Here is a 25,006-nt window from a genome sequence, read left to right on the forward strand (position 1 = left end):
ATCTCAGCAACTGTTTCCAGTCCATTAAATGGCTTTCTGCTATCTCTCCAAAACCTCCTATAAATATGGGGGTCCCCCAAGGTTCAGTACTTGGCCCTCTACTATTTAATATTTTCACCAGTCAGTTATCTACCTCCACTTCACAGTCATCACTTGTACAATACACCTATGACTCCACAGTCATCACCATAGCCAATGCCCTCTCTGATCTGCATACAACCCAGAACTCCTTTTTGTCTATTGAAAACTGTCTCAATAAGAACCAGCTAATCCTAAACCCAAAGAAGACTAAACTTTTGCTCTTCATCCCAAAAACCATAAATCATTTTAAACCTTCTTTCAGTATCACTTCCCATAATAATACACCTATCACAGTGGAAACTCAACCAAACTACTTGGGATCATTATTGATGACTAGCTGAAATTTGACCTGCATGTTCTCAGTAATATTAAGAAAACCTACCAAACACTTGGCCTCCTCTACAAGAATAAATTTTTTTTATCAAGTAAAGCCAGGATTGCCCTATCCCATGCCTACCTACTCCCAGCCCTTCTTTATGGCTTTCAGACTCTTCACCAACTTATAAGCCACACTACTGTCTAAATTAGAGTCCACATATAACAAGGTAGCCAGATTTGCTGCCGAACACCCATACCATTCTCATCACTGCTTAACCCTCAGGAAACTAAATTGGTTAGAGCTTCCCCATAACCTTCTCCTCTCTCAGCTTCAGGTAATTCATTCCATACTGCACCTGCCCTCCTCCTGTCCCAACATTATCTCTATCATCTCCCCCTACTCCCCATTCAGAACACTTCTGAGCTCTGAATAACACCTCCTTTCTATATACAAGCCAAAAATCAAAATAGGCAAGAACCTTTATCGCTATTCCCCAGCTGAGAACTGGAATAAACTCCCACTGGACATTTGAAATATTAAGCCTAAAAAACAGTTCAGAAATGGTGTAAAAAATACCTAAGCACCTCATGGCTATGTGTGTGCAATCGTCCCCCTGACTGACTTTTCCTCTCTCCCTTTTTCACATGCCTATTTCACCCTTCTTATCCACTAATGTTTCTCTACATCACTCTTACAAATTGTACTTGTCTTCCTGTACCTGCATGATTTCTTTAGATTCAAATTGAGTTTACTGTGTTATAAGTAATTATACACTCGGGAGCTATTCAGCTCAACTGATGATGAAGGATGTCATTTCTCTACTAGATTTTTATGCTCTGCATTGTACCAGGTGTACTTACTAATCATTTAGAATCGTAATGTATATTATTATAACTTGTTTATTGTTACTCCTGGTAACTATATTTTGTAGCTATGTACTATGTTTATGTAGTTATATTGATATGATGTATGTTTATGTGGAGCTTTTCTCCCCGGGTCTCCACTGAAAAAGGGCTTCGGCCCAGCTGAACTAACCTGGTCAACAAATGTCAAATAAATAAACGTTTCCATTCCTAGTTGGTTAGATGAGTATTTGATCATTGCCATCCTCTTTACAGGCCGGGCCAACTCACTGAGAGCTCCAGAAAACTCAGATGTCCTGCTCCAGTCTAACCCTACGTGGTAGCAACATATGTAAAACATCCCCTTACATTTAGTTAAAACAAAATCTGACTTTTAAATCCTTTCAACAGAATTTTATCCATCTCTTCCATTTTTTAAAATAATGACTTGAACAATTACTTTATAAACCATGTCTGTATTTATTTTTAAGATTTCATAATTAGTAAAAATATGTGTGTGTGTGTATATATATATATATATATATATACACACACACATATATATATATATATATATATATATATATATACACACACACACACACAAACACACACACACACCACTGATTAGTAAGAAGTACCTTGACTTATTTCCTAACAGTACTATGCTATGATTGGCCAGCAGTGCCGTCACCTATCACCTGAAATATTGGGCCTATGCCACATTTTATAGTTTGTCTAAGCACCCATTAAATACATTCTGGATAAAGTGTCAAAGATGAGCAAAAAGGTATCTGTGTCTCTTTCAGCCTTGATCCTAACACACAGACATACAACCATGTTCTAACCACACTGAGGTTACTTCATCCTTTTATAAAGTCAACTTGTGCATAAAGTATTGCTCTTGTTATAAGAGATTCAGTCTTCTTGCAAGGATGCATTATCAGGAACTACATTCTCAAAAACAACACATCTTCCAAGATGTAAGAGATGCACTATGTGTGACAAGAAGACACTTTTTATTAATCACAAATTACACTTTGCTCATGTGTTACTATTTTTCTTCAGCAGTTCATAATCTTTTCTTCAGTTATATGCATGACCTGAGTTAATGTAACACTACAATGGAGATGACGAACACATACAGTAATTATAGTATACATTGTAAGTGATCAAACTTTATAGTTTACAGTTCCATCAGCAATAAATTTTATCAGTTTCATTCTGTATTTTCATCACAGAAGATGCATTTGAATGCATGGGAAAGAAACATCAAAGAAATCAAGTACAGGAGGTAGAAACTAAGTTAAACTCACCCACCCACATATCGAGTAAACCATTTGAAGATATTAAAAATGAGTGCTTGTTTGAATTGCACTTTAATGTGCAAGCATGAATCCACATAGCTTTTTCTGCTTGCATGATTCATGTAATTTGACAGTTTTGAAGAAATAGGCTTTCCATATTGCATTTTGAAATATTTTCAAAGAAAAGTCTGTGACATTTCCTTATACATAGAAACAATTACATTGTATGGTATAATGAAGGCACATCCCTATTCAGATAGCAGTTCCAAGTACACATGTTCACAAACACATCCTCATTTTCTTAGTAGTAGCAGAATTGCAGATCTCCCTTATTTTAGTTTACTAAAAATAAAACCATAGTTTGAATTCAAAACACAGAATGACTTTCCTATCTCATCATATGTCGTACACTCAGGGGAATCTTTGAGTACTGCTAGGGAATACTTCCTTACCTATCACATCAGAGTGACACACATTAGTGCTTAGATATAAAGGGCCAGGGGGAAGTCAATGTCCAGGGACTTGATGAATTGTTTTCTGCTAGGTGTCTTGTAACCTTTCAAAAAGTTAATAGGTGACTGCTTGGCTTCCTGATGGACTTTCTTAGCTTGGAGTAACTTGGCTGGAGGAAACAGATGATACTTCAGTCTTGGTAGATGAACTGGAAATTTCTGACTCATCCATTGGCTTTCCAAACACAGTTTGCATGATGCAGCTACGGAACTGGTTGGGGGAAGCATAAAACAGTCAATAAAAATAATAGCAAGGAAGATTCCTATTTCTGTCCTCGACTCAGCAGCATAGAAGAGAATGTTTTTCAAGACAAAGCATCATTTTTCCACAAACACATGCAATCACTCATATTTGTAGCTAGCTAAAAAAAAAAAAAAAAAAACGGTAATAATATTTTGCAATGACACACCATTTCAGAATGTCCAGATATTTCAAGGAAATTATTTTGCTTTAAAACATCTATATAATTATTAGGTTATCCTAAGTAATTCTTTAAAATGTGACTGCTTGCCACAGTGGTCTCAATTTACTGAATTTATCTCTCTAAAGCTGGTTGCATGTGGCCTTAAAATGGTTGTAGCTCACTTTGCCAGCCTTTGCTGAATACTCACCTCAGTCACAAATGCTGCTGCTATTTGACATGCATAACATAAATGGTTCATCTTGCAAGATTATTACGCCAGCTGTCAGACATGATAGACCCAATGGAAATGACTATGGAAAACTGTTTTAATTGAAAAATATCATTATTCTGTTCACTCATACTTGATGCAAGTAGGGAAATCCATGCATGCTGGAACCATAACTAATGCTTTCACTAAAAAAAAATATTTTCTGTGCTTATTTTAAGTGGCATTGGTGTAAGAGGCATTTAGTAAACAATTCTGTGACATGAGCCTTGATGAAATTCTGTTACACGTCAACTATGTGGAAAGTCTACCAAAATAAGTACCACAAGAAATGGTGGGAGGCAGAGTAGCACCTAAAGGACCATCACAGTAGAAGTCCAGGAGTTAGCAAAGAGGCTGCAGGACAGAAGACAGGCAGTACACAGGAATGGATTATCATTCTTTCTGAAAGGCAAAAGAATTGAAAACCACCACAGGCCTGAGCAGTCGACAGGCCACTGACACCAAAGCAGTATCACACCTGCATGGACTTGTGAGCTGACCGAAGGTGATTAAACAGATTGGTTCTATCTTAAGGGAATATTACTTTAAGAGGTACATAGAGTGAGATAAAAGCAAAAGACATAGGTTCCTCTTGGAAATCAGTAAAACAAAAAACTTCCATCTATCCACATTCTTGAGTTTGGCAGGGGACATAACTGTCATTTTGCGCGCTCACTTCATTGGCACCACCTTTCAACAAAATGAATCTGTTTTTCAACCCAACTCCACTGTGAGTAACACTGATGTTCTCTTACCAGGCTGAGTAAGGAGAAAGTCATGGTCAGTTGCTTATCAGGGGCAGGATCTGCCATATTACACAAGCACTCAGGTCATTACACCACAAGTACCGGTATGACTGTCATAATCCATGTGGGTGTAAATGACTTTAGACATACCTTCCTAGACTATATGAAGAGAGACATCATAGACCACTTAGTATATGTGTCCCAGGTTGGTATGAGCCTGGCATTGAGCAGCATTTTACCTTCTCCAATGATGATTCTACAATACTTGCAGAAGATGACTGACTTTAATAATTGGCTTAGTTTCTGGTGTCACTCTAAGGAGGTGCAGTATTTGTCAGTATGGAAGGAAATGGTCAACACACCACAATGCTTTGTGAGGGATGGTCTGTACCTCTTCCCTCTACTCTTTTGAATATTAGCTGAAACATTGCCCTCCCGCAGGACTTTGAAGATGGCTGCACATTGAGTAACAGCTTAATTCTAGCTTTGCCAGTGTGAAAACAGAAACTTAGCATAGAAAGTCAGTGGATTTAGATTTCTTGGTAAATTTCAGTAATTGGCTAATAAGTGCACTGCCTGGATGCCAGGGAAAAAGAAATACAGAAGACCTGAAAGAAAATCAGCTATAAAACGTAAAGAAAAAAAACACTTGACTGGGAAAAGTACTGCAGCTGTTCAGCAAAAAACAATGCAAGCTTCAGACATGACCTCCAGTAACCTAGGAGAAAGTATAAGACAACTGCACACAGACTTGATTAAAATAAACAAAACACTGATGGAGTATATCAACTCAAACAACAAAAGGCTGGAAAGAAATGGAAGAAACTTTAAACAGATATTCAGATGAAGTGGCAAAACTGCAAAAATCAGAGGATGAAATGAAGAAAAGGCTGTCTGAATATGATGACAATGCTCAAGAAGAAATGTTGCAAAAATAATAGAATTAAAGGGTAGAACTGTAGGGAAAACCTGAGATTTTCTGCTATAACAGTGACGCTGGAAAGAACAGACTGTATTAATTTTATGAAAGCATAAATAGGCAGCTGGACTGGTATTCCACAGCAGGATCTGATAACTGAAAGGGCACATTGTGTGTGCTCCACCTGTATATGAGAAAGAATCCTAGACCTTTAATAATAAAAATGCAGTCCTACCAGCAGCAGGAGTGGGTTCTGACAAAACTGGCAGAAGGACAAAGTACTAAAAGTGGGAGGCAGCAGATTACTTGTGGAGAAGGCACAAGAGGAGTACATTTATCCCACTATTCAGGGAATGTTGAGAAGCAGGCATGAGATTCAAACTGCTGTACTTAGCTATCCTCAAAATATTATTCCCTGGAGGGACAAAATATTTTTGATGAAGTACATTCTAAGGAGAAAATACAAAAGTTTGTCCAACAAAAATTGTGCTGTGAAGTAGGAGTTTCTGCTTCTTGTTCTTCTGTGAGTGTTGCTGTCAGTTTGGAATATTTGTTCCCATTATGGGGGTAAAACTTCAGTATTTGAAGATGTACATAGTTTTATATGTTGTTATTAAGTTAATAGGTTTTAGGGGGTATTGCAGGGGGTATTTATTGAGGGCTTTCAGTAAAACAAAAAGTCTTGTAAGATGTGGCATAGGCTCAAATGGTTATGACAAGAAATAACTGTATAAAAGATCAACCTGCCAGAGTATGCATGTAACAAAAAAGCTGTTATACATAAAAAGTGGGAACAATAACGTCTTAATACAACAATGATTTCTGTAGTGTTTTAAATGTCAATGGTCTCACAGATAAATACAAAAAAGAAAGGGTAGTGAACTATATTAAAAATGTATGGTACAAATAGTTAAGCTACAGGAGACACACTTGGAAAGAACTAAACGTGAATTTGATAAAGGTTTTCAGGATGTTTATTCAGCAGAATACTTGGGACAAAGGAAAAGAGGATTACTTATATTAATTGCAAGAGGAGCTCCAATAGTGTATTAAAATGATTCCAGTGTGACAGCGAAAGATATGTGGGAAGAGAATAAATAAAATATAACACAAACACTGAATATTGGGAAACTATATGGATATGGATAGTAAGACACAACCAGTTAAAATGTTTTTAGTCCCTTTAATCTTATACACAGGTCAGGCATATTTTTATCAACCAGAGAAGTTATGGACAGCAATTAATAAAGAGCTGAAGGATTTTATCTGGGGGGGAACACAGCAAGAGTCAAGTGGGAATAACCTGATTCTTCCAATAGAACAAGGCAGATTGGGATTACCCAATTTGAAGCGATATTTCAGAGCTACACAGTTAAGACTCCTATACATAGTACAAGCAGAAACATATAATTCAAAGTGGAAAGTGATGATGATGAAACAGGAGAGAAGCTCAAGAAACAAGGAGAGATGGGAATTTTGGATGCCAACCTTTAAGGAGAGTGACAATAATCATACAGAATATTATATTCATAAAGTAGCAGAAAGTATTCTAAGAACTAACCCAACACAGGAATGCAGAAAGGAGATTCTGTCGATAGGGATGACTGAAATTAAGGATGCAGACAATAGGTAAGGGGGCCTGGAATTTATTGGAGAAAACTGTCAAAGGAACCAGGCAAGGTATTGAGAACAAATAACTAGAGAGTGCTGGTCTTTCATTTAGGACTCCCCTATTCCTTTTTCTTTGCATATACTCTGATATCAATCCTTGATAGGGAAGGCAATATCTAGCCTACAGTCCAAATACATTTTTGGCATTTTCCCATCTTATTACCTCTCCATCTCTAGTTTGTCAATATGCTGACCAGCCGTGCAAGAATACTGGTCTTCACTAATATGGGAGAGTACTACACACCCCCTAGTGTAATGTCTTTGCAGGTCAGTTCAGACCACAAAACGGTTTACTTTGAAGTGAAAATAAATCACAGAACTCCAGCTAACCCTGAAATGTTCCAGAACTACTCTAAGGCTAACTTTCTACTATTAAGTGATAGCCTGGCAACATTTCAAGATCCATAAACCTTGATAACACTGCTGCCTACTTGGAACTGTTCACAGAAACCCTATACAAACATGTTAATAGCTGCATAGAGGCAGCTGTACCCACTAGAAACAAGTACAGAACTAATTCAAAAAACAAGCCACCCTAGTGGAATCAAAAAATCAATAGGCTCTATAACAGAGGGAAGAAAATCATGGCAAATTAGGAGGTGTAGCACCCAGCAAAATAAAAGAGCACTCAAAACTAAACAAACAACTCAGAGGACAAATAAAGTCTACCAAAGCCATATTTCAGGTAAATTTAGCCCCACCTCCCGGCCAAGGACAACCACAACCACAAGGCATTCTTTAGCTATATCCACAGCCTTGAAGGCAATACACAATTGTGTGCATAGCTCATTGTTAATGAAGCCACCTATACTGAACAAGAAGATATAGCAAATTTACTGGCAGACAAATTCAGTTCTAAATTTACCCCACTCTCCCATCAACCTCCTCTCAAAAAATACTATCAAATATAACATCCCCCAACTATCACTAGAGAACATGTCCTCAGTGCTTTCTGTAAGGCCAAGAACACTGCACCAATGGGCCCAGACAATATCCAGGGATACCTTCTTAATAGAATGAAACATAACCTGTCAGTCCCTCTGGAATTTCAGTTCAACTGTAGCCTCCAAACAGACTTCATGCCTCGTGAATGGAGAGCAACAACAGTCATCCTTCTGCACAAAGGTGGGCCATCTAGAGACCTATAAGTCTCACTAGTCTTAAGCCATAATATATAGGAAACCTCCAAACACTGGACCCAACCAAATTTGGTTTCATCAAGAGTAAATCATGAATACTCAACCTGGTGGACTTTGAGAAGGTCACCAAAGCAATGGATGAGGGCAAAATGGTTCACACTGCCTACCTTGACCTGGTTAAAGCATTTCACACAATATCACATTCAGACATTGTTGATAAAATCAATAGGTTGGGGATAAATCCTTATGTCACTCAGTGGATAGCCAGCTGGCTCACAGGACCCAGGAAGTTAGAATTGGGAACACTAAAGGTGGAGGAGTGTCCATATTCACCAAGGATATTCACACCACCAGGCTAGTTGCCCAACACAATGCGTCTGAAATTCTCCAGATGCAACTAACACTAGGTAAGACTGCAATCCAAATTGTAGCTTGCTATACATTAGCCACCATGCCCCAAGATTCTCACTACATCTTTCTAAACATACTGGAAAATATTAAGATATAACCAAACACCCTAATACTGGGTGATTTCAACTACCCTGCCATTAACTGGGAAAACTACTCGTGTACCAACACCTTTGCCCAACGGTTCTTGGAATTCATAAATTCCAATGCCCTGGATCAACTAATCCATAGTCCCACCAGGGGCTCCAATATCCTAGACCTGGTGATTACAAACATGGGAAATTGATGCTCCACACCTATGGTCACCAACTCGTTGGTCAGGTCAAACCATAAGCTAATCACTCTTAACATCCACATCCCACCCCCCACTCCCCAGTAAAGAAACCTCCATAAAAAACTTCTCCAAAGCCATCTTCATGCTACTCAAGTCAGAAGTGACAAACTTCATGACACCCATGCAGACGGGAACTGAAAGTTCGACTGATGAGTCCTACACTAAGGCACTGTATGAGCACATCCACTCATGCATGAATCATGCAATCCCAAATAGAACCAAGATGCTCTCCTCCAAAAAAGGAAGCCAATCTGGTGGTCCCCTGCCATAAACAAACTTTACAACAAAAGGAAGAAACTGTTAAAAAGAGGAAAATCCCATGATGAAAAAAATTCCCTTACCAGCCTCAGTAAGAAGCTGAGATCTCTCATAAATCCTCCAAAACTAGTTACGAAAATAAAATTGCCAAAGATTCCAAAGACAACCACAAGGCATTCTATAACTATGTCAATAATCTAAATGGTAATGCTCAGATCTGCTCTGAGCTACAACTGAATGGCATTAAATATACTGATCCCAAGGATATTGCCAATATCCTGGCAGATCAATTCAGTGCCAACTTCACCCCCCCCACACTTCGCTAAACAGCCCATCTCAATACCGGAAGATTGCCAAAGACTGGTAATAATGACCACACAGGTAAAAAACGCACTCTCCAAAGCTAAGAATACAGCATCCATGGGACCAGATGACATCCTGGGTTGTGTGCGCTACATGAACTACAAAATGAACTGGCACCTCACCTAAGTGTCGTGTTTAATCATACCCTCACCTCAGGCTTCATGCCCACTGAGTGACGCACAGTTACAGTTATCCCACTCCACAAGGGGGGATCCACTGCCCATCAGTCTGATGAGCCTGATCTGCAAGGCCATGAAACGTATTATCATGGAACTTATAAACAAAGATATTGGCAACCTTCAAACACTGGGCCCCACCCAGTTTGGGTTCATGAAGGGCCGATCTTGTCTCCTGAACCTGATTGACTTCTTTGAATCAGTCTCCAGAGCCGTGGATGAGGGTAAGGCAGTCCACACAGCCTATCTGGACCTCGCCCAGGCCTTTGACACCATCCCCCACTCTGGAATCATAGATAAACTTACTAAGCTGGGCATTAATCCCTACGTCACTTGATGGGTTGTCAACTGGCTTACAGACAGAACCCACACTGACTGTAAAAGTAGCTGACTCCAAATCCAGCTCCAGACAAGTGACAAGTGGAGTATCTCAGGGTTCAGTCCTGGGACCGCTCTTGTTTGGCATCTACTTCTCTGAAGTACAGGCCAACACTAAGGGACTCTGGCTAACAAATCTCACAGATGACTGTAAACTTGGAGTCATTACTGAATCCCCAAATGATGTGGATACTCTGCAAAAGGGCCTTACAGAAACAGATGCTTGGTGCCAGAGCCAAGAAATGTATAGTTATCCCCTTTGGGAAAAAACATGTACCCATGAATTACCACATAGGTGGTAGTACACTAAACACTGAAAGTGTGATAAGAGACTTAAGGACATGGGTGGACAGTGGTCTCACCTTCAATAACCACATCGCCACAACAGTCAGGAAATCCTTCTATGTGGCACACCTCATCACTAAGGGCTTTTCATCCAGAAAAAAGGAAGTCATTGTCCCACTGTACTCATCCTTCATTAGACCCATTATAGAATACAATGCCCCATTTGGTATGTACCTCTCAAGACACCTGCAACAACTGGAAAGGTCACAGAAATACCTCACTAAAAGAATCACAGGCCTAAAGCAGATGCCCTATGCTGACCACCTTAAAAAACTCCAGCTATACTCTGTCGCATATTGTCTACTCAGAGGCGATCTCTGCTTAACATACAAGGCCATGTCAAACCCAGAGCTGTTGGACATGCTACACTTAAAGAAATCCCAATCCCTCACAGCCACATGCTCCAGGTATCTAAACCTTGTCATCACAATAAACAAAACATGCTGGAGGGATAGGTTTCTGACCCAGAGACTCCCCAGACTCTGGAATAGACTGCCCATACATGTCAAGCAGGGCACCACCTTGGCCCTCTTCAAAAGGAACCTTGATGATTGGATGGGAGAAAGGAAATCCACCCCAAGGATCACGTCAGTAGCCCTGCTAGACAGGTGTCCAGGGAAGTAAATAGTGTGGGAAAAAATAGCCAGGGAATTGTTATGGCTAGGTTTGTATAGGCCCTAGGGCTGATAGCCTAGTACCAACCTATGAACCTTAGGGATCAGTCCTGGGACTACTCTTTTTTGGCATTTACTTCTCTGAAGTTAAGACCAATGTCAAGGGCCTCTGGCTTACCAAATTTGCAGATGATTGCAAATTAGGAACAGCCATAAAATCACCCACTGTGACAATAGGAAGTACTGCCAGCCATGCGAGGGAGAAGTAGGGCAGTGGATGTATGACTTGTGCCAGCAAAGCTAGCTGGAATTTTGTAAATAATTACGTCATTTGTATATCAAGTTGATTTGTACAGATACTTGTGCTGAAAATGTATTTGTGAGCTCTGCTTGTGTTAATTGTGTTAAAATATATCAAGAGTGCACCCTGCTGAAATGAAGAGAAATGTATATGTGTTATGGTATCTGAATTAAATGTATATGTTTCAGTAGAGGACACTGGCAACCAGCTGGTTTATTTTAAGAAAGATAAGGGAGATAACAATACTAGCAAGCCACACAGTCCATTCCAGAATAAGTCCTCAAAGCACCAGCACACCGCAAATCCAAAGTAGAAAAAGTTACTTTATTAACACAAACAGCTTAAAAGTTAAGCGCTTTCATCTTACTAAGACTTCATCAGAACTGCCTTTCTTGGTACTACATTCCATTTAAATACCCTTACATCATCAGCTGACCTACCTAGAATGAATTTTTAAAGTGCTAGTGCAATATACAAGTTCCTTCATCCTATAAGAATAACAACTAAAAACATACTTGTATGTATCCCTATCATCTTTCCACTGGTTACATACATACTCAATTAAACACATATTAATACCATGTATAAATAAATAACATATGTATTACAATTGTTAAAAACTACTTAAAAATATTACTTAAAATGTGAATATCATCTGAAATGATGATATATAATTCCATCATTATTGTGTTTTAAGGTGCTATACTAAATATTAAATATTATCTAAAATGGGTTTAATTGATACATGTTCATTAATTCCAGGATATACTGAGGCGTTCAATTTGATTTGCCACCTAACCTCCTTGTCACTAACTTTCTTTTTTATGTCCCCACCCCTCATGTTCATTTTTACCACTTCTAAAATTCCAAATTTAAAACCGGAACATGCTTTGTTGTCCTTAAGATGTTTCCATAGGGCATTGTTGCTATCTTGCTTCTTAATACTATATAAGTGGTCATAGATCCTATTCCTTAAACATCGGGTGGTCTTCCCTACATAAAAACACGGACATTGTGTACACGTGGCCAAATAAACCAAATTACTGGACCTACAGTTTCCTTTCTGGTAAAATATTCTGGTTTTATTATAGTTAGACAAAGTGGTTTCCTTAACCTCCATGATATAATGGCATTGTTTGCAAGTGCCACATTTGGTGGTACCACCTCTTTCAGATATATCTAATTTCTTTTCTGTCTTCCTTTCCAATAATGCCTTAATATTATGCCCCTTCCTTAAAACAAAATGTGGCTCCTTCCCCACTATTTTGAAAACTCTATTGTCTACTTTCAGCATATTCCAATTGTGGTGAATGATTTTCCTAATGTCTCCACTAAAATGATCGTGTTGAAGAACACATGCCATACCATATTTTTTTAATGTTTCGTCGTTATTACTACAATTTCCATCCTCATTGGATATTGTTGTCAAGCCCACACCTAATAAAGGTTTGTACTTTATTCCCCATTGTTTCTTAACATACCCAGTGACGTCCACTATCATATCTCTCGGATATCCCCTTTCAGCAAAAAAAGATGCAATTTTTGCCAACTCACTATCGAAGTCTTCCACATCAGATGTCATCCTTGCCGCACGAATACATTGGCCCTTTATAATATTCCTTTTCTGGGCCCAAGGATGATTACTAGAAAAATGTAAATAGGAATTACTGAATGTATTCTTCCTATATATGTTGGACTTGAATTTCCCATCCTTCAGTGTTATTTGAACGTCCAAATAGGATATAGTTTCCCTATGCTTGTTCATAGTAAACTTAAAATGTACACTACAGGAATTTATATATCCATTAAACTTTTCTAAATCGTTAATATCACCTTTCCACAGAATAAAAATATCGTCTAAAAAACGAAAATAACATGATATAAATTTGAACCAATGAGTTTGGAATATATATTCCTTTTCCCAGTCGTAGACTACCATATTAGCATATATGGGGGCACACGCTGCCCCCATAGCCACACCCTTGTACTGCTTATAATATTCTCCTTCGTACCAGATGTAGTTGTGAGCCAAAACCTCTTCCATAAATTCCATAATCAATAATGTTTTGTCCCATGTCAAGGATTTAGACCACAATATACTCTCCTGCAATCTTTGCATGCCTTCCTCTCTAGGTATATTTGAAAAAAGGTCTATAACATCCATTGTGACTAACCATTCAACCCCTTCAGCTAACCTGGGTTCCAGCCTACCAAGAAAATCCCATGAATCCACAACCAAATGTGGAATTTTCTTTAAAATAGGTTTCAGCCATTTATCTATGACCTTCCCAAAAGGAAAGGTCTTCGACTGGCTCCCAGATATAATAGGTCTAAATGGGGGATCTCTCGGATCCTTATGGACTTTGGGAATGCCCACAATTGTACTAATAATAGGTTGTTTGACTTTAAGAAACTGATATAAATTAGTATCTATCCTACCTTCCATCAGTAGGTCTTCCAAATGTAAGTCCACTTTGTGATACCCTATGTTGACTTCATTCACTGAGGATACCATATACTTTCCAGAATGTAATAGAATACTATTTATTTTATTCCTATAGTCTTGGGAAGAATATAGCACCACCCCACTTTCATAACCCGGATACCTGGGTTCTCCTGTAATTCTGTCAATACACCTAATTCATCCTTAGTTAGATTAAACCTGACATTATAGTTCTTCTTACTATATCTATATATGTCCTCTAACACCAATTTCTCAAAGGTGTTGAGTAAATTATTTAAGGGTGGGGTGTATGTGCTTTTAGTTTGGAATTCATTAGTTTCCTTACATTGTGTTCCATCAAATTTGACTCTCAAATTTTGTTTCCTTATATACTTCTTGACATCAACTATACTATCAACCACATTGAATTTTTCACATGGGATAAATTTCATCCCCTTAGAAAAAAGTGTAAAATGCTCCTTCTTAAGGGTCACATCGGTATAGTTATAGATGAAAAAGTTGTCATAGGAACTGATTACATCATTGACCTTTGTAATCTTCTTTTCATTTGTTTCTCGGGGATGCATAATTATCTTGTTGCCCTTCCCCTCTGTTGTAAATCCCCCCCTCGTTTGTAATGTCTCGTTTGATAATCTTCCCAATCCACTTCTCCCCCTAAAAAATCATTATTGTTATACCTAGTGGGGGCTCGGTTGTTGTACCTAATCTTCCCTTTCTGTTTATATGCGCTGTAAGTATGATTCTCCCTATCATTAGTTCGGCCCTGATATTTACCTTTAAAAAAGTTGCGAGACTTAACCAGTTTTTCTACCACATCCTTTTCCCATCTATAGGCCTCTCCCTTATTGTATTGTTCCAAATCTCTTTTTAGTTTCCTACACTTTCTTTCAAACTGTTTAGTAGTCACGCTTGCTATCCAGTTGAATTGTGTGTCATATAACATTTCGCATTCATCGAACAATACATCATGTACAAAACAGAAAGGGAAGATTAGGTACAACAACCGAGCCCCCACTAGGTATAACAATAATGATTTTTTAGGGGGAGAAGTGGATTGGGAAGATTATCAAACGAGACATTACACGAGGGGGGGATTTACAACAGAGGGGAAGGGCAACAAGATTATTATGCATCCCCGAGAAACAAATGAAAAGAAGATTACAAAGGTCAATGATGTAATCAGTTCCTATGACAACTTTTTCATCTATAACTATACCAATGTGACCCTTAAGAAGGAGCATTTTACACTTTTTTCTAAGGGGATGAAATTTATCCCATGTGAAAAATTCAATGTGGTTGATAGTATAGTTGATGTCAAGAAGTATATAAGGAAACTAAATTTGAGAGTCAAATTTGATGGAACACAATGTAAGGAAACTAATGAATTCCAAACTAAAAGCACATACACCCCACCCTTAAATAATTTACTCGACACCTTTGAGAAATTGGTGTTAGAGGACATATATAGATATAGTAAGAAGAACTATAATGTCAGGTTTAATCTAACAAAGGATGAATTAGGTGTATTGAGAGAATTACAGGAGAACCCAGGTATCCGGGTTATGAAACCGGATAAGGGGGGTGGGGTGGTGCTATATTCTTCCCAAGACTATAGGAATAAAATAAATAGTATTCTATTACATTCTGGAAAGTATATGGTATCCTCAGTGAATGAAGTCAATATAGGGTATCACAAAGTGGACTTACATTTGGAAGACCTACTGATGGAAGGTAGGATAGATACTAATTTATATCAGTTTCTTAAAGTCAAACAACCTATTATTAGTACAATTGTGGGCATTCCCAAAGTCCATAAGGATCCGAGAGATCCCCCATTTAGACCTATTATATCTGGGAGCCAGTCGAAGACCTTTCCTTTTGGGAAGGTCATAGATAAATGGCTGAAACCTATTTTAAAGAAAATTCCACATTTGGTTGTGGATTCATGGGATTTTCTTGGTAGGCTGGAACCCAGGTTAGCTGAAGGGGTTGAATGGTTAGTCACAATGGATGTTATAGACCTTTTTTCAAATATACCTAGAGAGGAAGGCATGCAAAGATTGCAGGAGAGTATATTGTGGTCTAAATCCGTGACATGGGACAAAACATTATTGATTATGGAATTTATGGAAGAGGTTTTGGCTCACAACTACATCTGGTACGAAGGAGAATATTATAAGCAGTACAGTGTGGCTATGGGGCAGCGCCCCATATATGCTAATATGGTAGTCTACGACTGGGAAAAGGAATATATATTCCAAACTCATTGGTTCAAATTTATATCATGTTATTTTCGTTTTTTAGACGATATTTTTATTCTGTGGAAAGGTGATATTAACGATTTAGAAAAGTTTAATGGATATATAAATTCCTGTAGTGAACATTTTAAGTTTACTATGAACAAGCATAGGGAAACTATATCCTATTTGGACGTTCAAATAACACTGAAGGATGGGAAATTCAAGTCCAACATATATAGGAAGAATACATTCAGTAATTCCTATTTACATTTTTCTAGTAATCATCCTTGGGCCCAGAAAAGGAATATTATAAAGGGCCAATGTATTCGTGCGGCAAGGATGACATCTGATGTGGAAGACTTAGATAGTGAGTTGGCAAAAATTGCATCTTTTTTTGCTGAAGGGATATCCGAGAGATATGATAGTGGACGTCACTGGGTATGTTAAGAAACAATGGGGAATAAAGTACAAACCTTTATTAGGTGTGGGCTTGACAACACTATCCAATGAGGATGGAAATTGTAGTAATAACGACGAAACATTAAAAAAATATGGTATGGCATGTGTTCTTCAACACAATCATTTTAGTGGAGATATTAGGAAAATCATTCACCACAATTGGAATATGCTGAAAGTAGACAATAGAGTTTTCAAAATAGTGGGGAAGGAGCCGCATTTTGTTTTAAGGAAGGGGAATAATATTAAGGCATTATTGGAAAGGAAGACAGAAAAGAAATTAGATATATCTGAAAGAGGTGGTACCACCAAATGTGGCACTTGCAAACAATGCCATTATATCATGGAGGTTAAGGAAACCACTTTGTCTAACTATAATAAAACCAGAATATTTTACCAGAAAGGAAACTGTAGGTCCAGTAATTTGGTTTATTTGGCCACGTGTACACAATGTCCGTGTTTTTATGTAGGGAAGACCACCCGATGTTTAAGGAATAGGATCTATGACCACTTATATAGTATTAAGAAGCAAGATAGCAACAATGCCCTATGGAAACATCTTAAGGACAACAAAACATGTTCCAGTTTTAAATTTGGAATTTTAGAAGTGGTAAAAATGAACATGAGGGGTGGGGACATAAAAAGAAAGTTAGTGACAAGGAGGTTAGGTGGCAAATCAAATTGAACGCTCAGTATATCCTGGAATTAATGAACATGTATCAATTAAACCCATTTTAGATAATATTTAATATTTAGTATAGCACCTTAAAACACAATAATGATGGAATTATATATCATCATTTCAGATATGATATTCACATTTTAAGTAATATTTTTAAGTAATTTTTAACAATTGTAATACATATGTTATTTATTTATACATGGTATTAATATGTGTTTAATTGAGTATGTATGTAACCAGTGGAAAGATGATAGGGATACATACAAGTATGTTTTTAGTTGTTATTCTTATAGGATGAAGGAACTTGTATATTGCACTAGCACTTTAAAAATTCATTCTAGGTAGGTCAGCTGATGATGTAAGGGTATTTAAATGGAATGTAGTAACAAGAAAGGCAGTTCTGATGAAGTCTTAGTAAGATGAAAGCGCTTAACTTTTAAGCTGTTTGTGTTAATAAAGTAACTTTTTCTACTTTGGATTTGCGGTGTGCTGGTGCTTTGAGGACTTATTCTGGAACGGGCTGTGTGGCTTGCTAGTATTGTTATTTGTCGACTGTTCCAGTGGATACAGTTTTTTCTAAAGATAAGGGAGATGTAAATGAGCTGTTAAGTCACTGAATGTCACCCCACAGTGCTGTGTAGGACCGGAGATGATAGGTCTGGGACAGAGCCTTTGTTTGTTAGCTCAGTGAAAAGAGGGGAGGCCTCCAGGTACTGCCATAAACATTTGGATGTGTATTGCAGCAGTCTATATTCAAGTCCTATCTTAAACTTCAAAAGGAGCTATTGTAGGAACCTAGAGTCAGGTGACCAGATGAGGTAATTCTGCAAGTCATCTTGGATATTCTATTTTATAGGGAGTAATTTCAGAATATAGAGTATTCTGTTTGGGAGGCTGACTAGAAAGACTATCCCTGTATTCTGTCTCCTACAGACTGTTGAAGGGAGATCTATTGTCAGACACCAGCTTGATAGACCTGCATATCCACAAAACAAATGACACCAGAATTACCCATTCTAAAGACTTAAACCTTACCTGTAACATAAATAGGACCTGTTGGAGAGACAGGTATGTATCTCAGAGACTACCCCTTCTCTGGATAGGTTCCCCATCCATATAAAGCAGAGTTCCTCCCTAACCCAATTCAAGTATTTCACACCACAAGGGCACCATATGTCCCTTCTTCAAATATGTAAATGACATTAAATTATTGCTTATGAAACATCACAGAAGAAAAAAAGTGTACTGAGCGATGTATGTGTGTTATAGTCTATCCATCAAATACTTCTGATGCAATTGTTTTTGCTTATGTACTGCGCCTTCAGTTCTGTGTTTAGGATTTACTCTATAGACTAAAACACAGCTAGGTTGGGGAATGTAGCAACACAAAATTTTAGAATATAATTAAAAATTAATTGCAACTCTTGGAAGGTTAACACTCAGAAAGATAAAAAATATGGATCCTCCCCTTTATCTTCTTATCCTCATCTGCTATTTGTAGCAGGCTGTTTTTCCCCAACTTCAAAACATTTTAGACCTATTTGAGAACTAGAGTTCTCTGCTTAAAATGTATATAATTCATATATGTGTTTGAAACTGTTGCAGAAAAGGTTATTAAGAACACATTCTGCTAATTTAAATTTAAGATACAGTTTGACATCAAATAGGCAAGTATGTCAGCTGGAGGCTTTATCGCTGTGCTTTTTCATGTCGCTTTTTCTCCTGCTGCCCGCCATCAGCCCTCTAACATTTGATCAGCCCCTTCTTTTCTCTGTAGGGTGTCAGCTGATAATGGAAAGACATTTTCCATCTAGCCATCATTTTTTCCCTAGAATGGCTGTAAGCCCTGCCCCAGAGGCTGAAGTATGCACTCGCCTAGGGGGAGACCTGCTATACTTTATCCTCTGGTAATCCCATTCATGCACTTGCCCCATTAAGGCTACAGCATGAATGTGTCTTAGCAGAGACAAGCACATTCTCCAACAGCACATATGTTACCTGTCATGCAACTCTTCTCCGGTAAGTGCCAGCACTGCAACCAGCCAGACCCCTCCACAACGATGGGTAAGCTAACTGGCCATTCACTCTCATGCCTGCATCCTCTAACATCTGAGCCACTAATTGACCTTGGGTCGTCTGGGTCATAGTTAGGGCTTCTTCCCTGTCTGCTGCAGAACCAGGTTACTGTGCTCTTTTTGAAAGCTTGATCAGGAAAAATAATGGCTAAGAACTCTATCTTAACAGATGTTAGTTGTCCCCAAAAAAGACATTATACATGGTAAAGAAAGCATACTTTTTTTTTAGTGTAAAGTCAGAAATATTTAGAAATAAAATCTTTTATTTAAAAAAAAAAAAAACAGTAGGTTATATATTTTTGTTTTGACTGTCATACTTCTGCATCTGTAATCTAGGTTGTCTGCATTGACTTCTTCACCCCCATAGTGCCTTTTTTAGGCAAGGCTCAAATTCTAAACCTACCACCCTAGAACACAAAAATGGAAAAAAGCTAAGGGTAATGCTGCTCAATGCCAGAAGTCTCAATCTCAAAATGCACACACTCGAGGCCCTTCTCAGTATGGAGAACATCGATGTCTGTGCTGTGACAGAAACCTGGTTCAAGGCTCCTGAGAGCACCCCAGCACTATCAGGTTTTACCGCATACCATGCATTCCGGCCCCAAAATCCGCACAATACCAAGAAAGGAGGGGGGGTATCCATATTCATCAAGGACACCCACACCTCAAGATTGGTGGCAACGCACGATGCATCGGAGACCATCCAGGTGCAATTAACCATAGGCAAGACTGCTCTGCAAATTGTAGCATGTTACAGGCCACCCTCACAAACTCAGGAACCTCACATGGCTTTCCTGAAAACACTGGAGGGGATAAATGTATCTCCAAACACCATCATACTAGGTGACTTCAATTACCCTAATATAGACTGGGAACACTACTCAAGCCCAAATACCCTAGCCCAAAAGTTCCTGGAATTCATAAACTCAAACGCCATGGAACAACTGGTCACCATCCCCACAAGAGGAGAAAACATACTTGATCTCATCATCACGAACATGGGAGCACAATGTTCAACACCGGAAGTATACCCCTCACTGGTGAGATCAGATCACAAACTAATCTCGCTGGAGGTCCTCATCCCACCCCCACCTGAAATAAAAAAGACCACAGTAAAGAACTTCTCGAAAGCCAACTTCACACTTCTAAAGACTAGTGTGGTCTCCTTTAAGGCCCCCGAGCCGGCGGAAAACAGTACCCAAGCCGCTGAATCACTTACAAATGCCTTCTACCAGCACCTACAGGACTGCATGGATAAGGCAATCCCAAGCAAAACAAAGACTCTTTGTACCAAAGGTAAGCATCCAGTCTGGTGGACCCCAGCCATAAACAAACTCTACAACAAAAGGAGGAAGCTACTACAAGATAGAGCAAAATCCTTAAAAGGTAAGACACCTTTGATCACTACAAGTAAAAAACTAAGAGCTCTTATAAAATCATCCAAAGCAAACTTTGAGAGAAAAATAGCTAAAGACTCAAAAGACAATCATAAGGCCTTCTTCAGCTATGTTAGAAACCTGGGAGGAAACTCCCAGATATGCTCAGAACTAGTTCAAAATGATGTGAAGATTACTGATCCTACAGACATTGCCAACATACTGGCTGACAGGTTCAGTGCAAACTTCTCCCCCCCCTCCCCCCCAAAAGGTGAGATATCTATACCAAATGATTGCAGCTCCCCAAACATCTCTAACGCCCAAGTGAGAACTGCTCTCTCCAAAGCAAAAAACACAGCATCCATGGGACCTGATGGTGTCCCCGGCTGTGTGCTCCACAAACTCAACGAGGAATTAAACCCACAGCTAGGACAGCTGTTTAATCAGAGTCTCACCTCTGGATACGTACCCAGGGAGTGGCGCACTGCGACAGTGGTCCCACTTCATAAAGGCGGTGCCTCCACCGACCCAGGAAATTACCGGCCCATTAGCTTGACAAGCCTTATCTGCAAAGCCATGGAGAGGATCATAATGGATCTCATAAACAAAGACATAGGGGATTTGAAGACTTTGGATCCAACCCAGTTTGGCTTTGTCAAAGGCAGATCTTGCCTTTTAAACTTGGTTGACTTTTTCGAAACAGTCACCAAAGCCATTGATGAGGGAAAAGCAGTCCATACAGCATACCTCGATCTGGCGAAAGCTTTCGATACAATACCCCACTCGGGTATCATTGAAAAACTCATCAGCTTAAATGTTAACCCATACATCACAAGATGGGTTGCAAACTGGCTGAGCGACAGAACCCACAGGGTCAGAGTTGCTGGCGCCATGTCAGACTCTAAGCCTGTCACAAGTGGTGTCCCACAGGGCTCAGTCCTGGGCCCACTCTTGTTTGGCATCTACTTCTCCGAAGTACAAGCAAACACAGGAGGGCTATGGCTGACAAAGTTTGCAGATGACTGCAAACTGGGCGCCATAGTCGAAAACACATCTGACACAGATATCCTTCAGAAAGGTCTCACAGAAACGGATAACTGGTGCCAGAGCCATGGCCTAAAGTTAAATGCCAAAAAATGCATAGTCACACCCTTCGGGAAAAACAAGGTTACCCCTAGCTACCACATAGGTGGCAATCCACTGAGCACAGAAGAAGTTATTAGGGACCTGGGGACCCAGGTTGACAGTAGCCTGTCATTCGACACCCATGTAGCTAAAGTAGTTAGGAAGACCTTCTACATTGCCCACCTTATCATGAAGGGATTCACATCTAGATCAAGGGAGGTCATAGTTTCCTGTACTCATCACTCATCAGACCAATGATTGAGTACAATGCCCCATTCGGAATGTATCTGACCCGACACTTGCAGCAGCTGGAGAGGCCACAAAAGTTCCTCACCAAAAGGATAAAGGGTCTCAAAAATCTGTCCTATGCTGCCCGACTGAAAGAACTTCAGCTCTATTCAGTCGCTTACCGCTTGCTCAGAGGTGACCTGTGCCTGACATACAAGGCCATGTCAAACCCAGATTTGATGAATATGCTTCACCTCAATAAATCTAGATCCATCAGAGCCACAAGGGCGGGAGACTTAAACCTCGACACGGCTATTAATAGGACATGCTGGAGGGATAGATTCATCACCCAAAGACTCCCTATGCTGTGGAACAAAATACCGGTATATGTGAGGCAGAGCACCTCGCTGGACTTGTTCAAGAGAAATCTTGACCAATGGATGGAAGATTGCAGATATACCCCAGGGATTACCTCAGTGTCACTGCTCGACAGAGGCACAGCAAAATAATGGGTATAGTTCCCCATACTAAAGGGGTGGCGTAAGCCACAAAACTATGGGCTAGGCTTGTAAATGCCCTCGGGCAGATAGCCTAGTATAAACCTATGAACCTATGAACATATAGGTACATGGATTATTTCCTGGCAGTTAATCTTGCAGATTGTTTATAGCCTAAATACTGCAATTGCCACAGTTTGTACCTATGGTGCCAAACCTGAGGTTTAATTATTGTTATTCATTCATTCCTTCATCTAGGTTGTGTTTGAAGATGGCTAGATAGCTATGTTGTTTAATATGAAGCAGAACTCTGCTCCAAAGGAGATAAATTCTTTGGGAGTTGTATCTATCATGCCAACATGTTCTGTTTAGATTACCTTATGGGTGTTTCTGGTGTTACAGGCTATGCAGACATGTTAGAGGTCATACAGCTCAGGGTCATTTGAGGCTCTGTAAGCCAGGCAGAGGTCATCCCCTTAGAAGTTTGTAAGGGATAGAGAGGAAAGAGCTTTAAGGCATTCTTGTGTAGCACATATAACTTATTCTCTTGTTGTTGTTTATGAGAAGAGTTTGGTATTTTTCAAGTTGAATCATGTTTAGACAGGTACGTACTGAAGGGGCAGTTGTATTCTATTAAGGAGCTAATAAAGGGGGAGGGGTAGAGAGGAATGATAATATCTTTGGACCTAGGAGATATACCTTAGGTGATTAACTTGGCTAGAACAAAAGAACCTTCTAACAACAGTAGACATATGATGGTCAAAAGAGAATTTATTGCTGCAAAAGTGCCTAGGTCCTTGATAACAATGTCAGTTTTGAAGGGGGTATCATTAATATGGTAGATACCCAGGTTATCCTGTTTATCAAATGACATGATACTACACTTTGTGGCAATAAGCTTTAGATGGTGGTCTAGGATGACAGTGTTTGGTTCATTTGTGAGGGAGTCAAGCTTGTTTATTTAAGCTTCATATAATGTTGGTGTCAAAAGGCAGTATGGATGGCTAGAATGTGATATGGATCCTATTGATAGGATATAAAGAGCATCTGAAGTCAGCATCTTGCCATTTATGTTTGAATATGCTGGAAATGCAGAGGAATACCATACACTGCCACCAGTAACAGATATGCCCAAACAAGAGGGCATGAATGACTGGTAGGCATTGAAAAATGGTAGCACATGCATTGTTACTGCACTGGAAGCAAGTTCCAGAGATAACAGGATCAGGGGGCTTCCATGTTCCTTGTTCAGGCTTTTAACATTGAGCAACACCACTTTAATACAGTACTGATTTTGTCTGGCTATCTTGAAAGATTGGGTCAGTAAGACTGACACTTCCTGAAAAAATTATTAAGGCAGTGGAGAATATTTTTGTCAATATACCTAAGCCCTGGGAAGAAAAAATGCAGGGCACCTGTGGCAAAACAGGTAGTACTGTCAATCATCTCCTTCCAGGCTGATACTCTCAGACACACACACACACACACACACACACACACACACACACACACACACACACACACACTTGAAGTCAATTATCTTTTGTTTTAATTATGGCATCACTCTCTGAGAAGGTAGAATGCTGCTGAAATCGTTTAATGACATTCCTGACCATATATTCTGAGAGCTCCATCATGTCTGTCTGTATAATCCAAGAATGTGCGCCTCAGGTCACTTACCCCTTGGGCAATGACCATGTCATGTTTGTAGCTGTGGTGAAATAAATTGAATGACTTAGTAAAGTGTCATAGCCTGATTACCCGTACCCTTTCTTTGCTCAGTCTACTGATTGGTGCATCTGCTTGTCTCACTATGGACTTAACTTTAACTAGGGCATTAGCGTGTATAACAGGAAGGCAAAACTGACTTAAGCACTGCGTGCACCATTTTGGTGACTCTGTCTTTACTGTGCTTATGATGGATGCTGTTAGTGAAGTATTGTTCTGTTGAAGAAAGTGTATGTCCAGCCTTTGTTAAGAAGGCTTCTGAAGTTAGACAATGATTTTCTAAGTGCTTCAGCATGAGGGCTTATTCCTTCATTTGTAGCATGCAGGTTTTAGGTGAGTGTGGGTACTGACAATCTGAGGAGGTCCTGACAACATCTTTTGATTAGAGGCTAGCCTCCAGTTTTAGCAATTATCTACACTTCTCACATGTAGATTCAGTGTGTGGTAAAAGTAAGAGTTGTTAGTAAACATGAGGCAGTTTGTACACTCTTGCAGGCCTAGTGCTATCAGTCTGGCAACAGATTGTGTGTTTTCAGCAGCTGGTAGTGAGCTAAAAGGTCTTATCTATTTTATGCTGTAGTGTCTTGCTCAACAGGAAAATATTTGTAGGGTATTATTTATTTTTATGTAACAAGTTTAATAGGAAGATATGTATCCTGTTTACTTTGTAAGGTTGTTTTTGTCTCAGCCATGCACAGGGTTCAACCCTCCAACTTAGCCATAAAATACACCATAGAATTTCCAGCCCCC

The 25,006-nt window shown here is 39.2% G+C and overlaps 1 protein-coding gene across 1 annotated transcript in view; it reads right to left on the minus strand.

The window, feature by feature from the left end:
* Nucleotides 1–2,251: 2,251 nt before the first annotated feature.
* Nucleotides 2,252–25,006, minus strand: part of OPN1SW (opsin 1, short wave sensitive) — a 111,971-nt gene continuing 89,216 nt past the window's right edge. The window contains exon 5 of the mRNA XM_044087148.1: nucleotides 2,252–3,272. Coding sequence (XP_043943083.1) covers nucleotides 3,153–3,272 — 120 coding nt within the window. The 3' untranslated portion in view covers nucleotides 2,252–3,152. The remainder of the gene's footprint in view (nucleotides 3,273–25,006) is intronic.

This window comes from Protopterus annectens, chromosome 11.part0, assembly GCF_019279795.1.
Source record: "Protopterus annectens isolate FY-2018-M chromosome 11.part0, PAN1.0, whole genome shotgun sequence".
NCBI classification, from domain to species: Eukaryota; Metazoa; Chordata; order Ceratodontiformes; family Protopteridae; genus Protopterus; species Protopterus annectens.